The sequence below is a fragment of the Pundamilia nyererei genome, unplaced genomic scaffold (assembly GCF_000239375.1).
Source record: "Pundamilia nyererei isolate P.nyererei 1_Seehausen unplaced genomic scaffold, PunNye1.0 scaffold00001, whole genome shotgun sequence".
NCBI lineage: Eukaryota > Metazoa > Chordata > Actinopteri > Cichliformes > Cichlidae > Pundamilia > Pundamilia nyererei.
This window is the reverse complement of record NW_005187402.1, coordinates 3,492,909-3,494,831: the sequence shown is the minus strand read 5'-3', so window position 1 is coordinate 3,494,831 and position 1,923 is coordinate 3,492,909. Positions and strand designations below refer to the sequence as shown.

General features: G+C 42.1%; 1 protein-coding gene across 1 annotated transcript in view; it reads right to left on the bottom strand.

The window, feature by feature from the left end:
• aff2 (AF4/FMR2 family, member 2) overlaps window positions 1-1,923 on the bottom strand; it is a 195,966-nt gene that overhangs the window by 36,501 nt on the left and 157,542 nt on the right. The window contains exons 12-14 of the mRNA XM_013908962.1: window positions 762-867; window positions 484-634; window positions 119-334 (exon numbers count right to left, since the gene is read on the bottom strand). Of these exons, the coding sequence (XP_013764416.1) occupies window positions 119-334; window positions 484-634; window positions 762-867 (473 nt within the window). The remainder of the gene's footprint in view (window positions 1-118; window positions 335-483; window positions 635-761; window positions 868-1,923) is intronic.

Genomic DNA, 1,923 nt, shown 5'->3' with positions numbered 1-1,923 from the left:
GTGTCTACAATGAAAAAACGTTGTTAACAACAACAAACAATTACTACTCCAACAAAGCTTCTACTATATTAGAAGTAAAACACAAGCAAACACAATCATCATTTCCTTTATTTCTTACCTGTGCTGGTTTGCTCTGTTCCATGTCTGGTTCTGATTATCCTCCACGCTGTTTGACCTCTCTGTCCGTCTGGGCTGTTTCTTCCCTGTGGTGTTCCTCCTTGGGGTCGTGACCTCGGGCCCCGACAACAGGCCCAGCGACAGCCTCATCTTAGACCTCTGGCCCTCCCCCGAGGCCTTCTGGCTCAGCTTGGCCTTTGCCTTCTCTCTGCCCGGGCTGAAGAAAACAAAACACTTTTTTTTCATATATATATGGTTAAGACACATTTTTGCCAGCTGCAACCTACAATTAGTCTTTCATTCAGTCTTTCATTCAGCAGATGCTATTTTGAAGAGCTACTTCAGCAATATTCTAAACAAACCTACCAGAAAGCTGCCCTCGTGTCCTTGTGCTCCACTGTAGGTGCAGCTGGAACAGGCGTACTGCTCGATCCACAGGGCTTGGTTTTGGCAGCCGTACCCACTCCCGGTGCCTCATTGCCTGGGGAGAATGTCTCTGGACCCTGGTTGATGGAGCCTAAGCAGTGGACCATTTGACTAGAATAGGTAATTGTAACCTAACCAAGATATGTTTATCTAGGCTATTTAGCACATCCTGCAGTTTTTCGTGGACAGAATGGCTTTAACCTTCCATGTCTACCAACCTGTGCCATGATGTTCTTGTTGTGGGGGAACCAGGGGTTTGGTCTGAGCTTGGACCTTATTCAACCAGCTGTCCAGCTGCCACTTGTTGGTTGACGGAGGCTCGGGCTAATAGGAGGAAAAAGACAACTTTTTATTTTGTTTGTGCTGTGATTTTTTTACTGCTTTGTCTCTTTACATCAGTTTCTTCCAGTGTGTTTCACGGCACACGCCTATAAACCCAAGCAGCGTCGAGGCATTGAAATGATGCGATAAATATTGTCGTAATTTGTTTTTTCTGCAGATGGAGTTTTATGACTTTCAGAGCACTGACAAGACAGAGTGGGGAGAGTTCATTTAATTTACAGACAGTAAGATTTACAGTAAAGTGAGAAGCTGTGAATCGGGAGAATAGCAGTGAAAGGGGATCTGCCTCTTATAAAATGTAAATAAAATTGGAGAGATTTGTCAGAGCTGAAGATATTCACAGCCTCAGTGTTTGTATTGCTGCGTTGTTGACAGTACTGTGTAAAAATCTCGAGTGACCCCTCATTTCTTTATCTTTATATAAAAGGAGCCTAGCTTTCTATCTTACCACTTTTAAATTAATCTTAAGGAATAATTCTCCAAGTTTTCTGAGAACGGCTTGTTCACTCAGTTCCATCCTTACACTGGAGAGTCGCAGATTTAAGCTCTGTGGGAGTGTCCCCCCAAGAGGGACAATGGCCCCCCTATTGATCCTCTACTTAACCACACAAGCCAAGGTGTGAGGATGGGTGTAGGTCACAATCAGCCAAGATTTCGGGTGAACTCATTGTGAAACCTAGCCTATCATGTGATTTGTGAGGTCGGATGGCGCTCATATCAACTGACTTTAAGACTTTTTTAACCTATTAGAACTACAAACTCTGCTTTTGCCTTAGGTACTGTATTTCCATTTATTTTTGCATGTTTCAATAAATCCCAGGACCATTCCTAGAAAAATCTAAAGAATCGAAGGGTGGCTCAAGACTTTAACACATTACTCCATGTGATACAGAAAAAAACTGGCTAAATGAGATCTAACAGCTGAGAAAAAGGATCACCTTTCATGACTCTTCATTTATTTTACAATACATTAAACATAAGGGAATATAATATTTACTTATTTGTATTTAACCATTTTAACAATGGTTAGCATTTTCT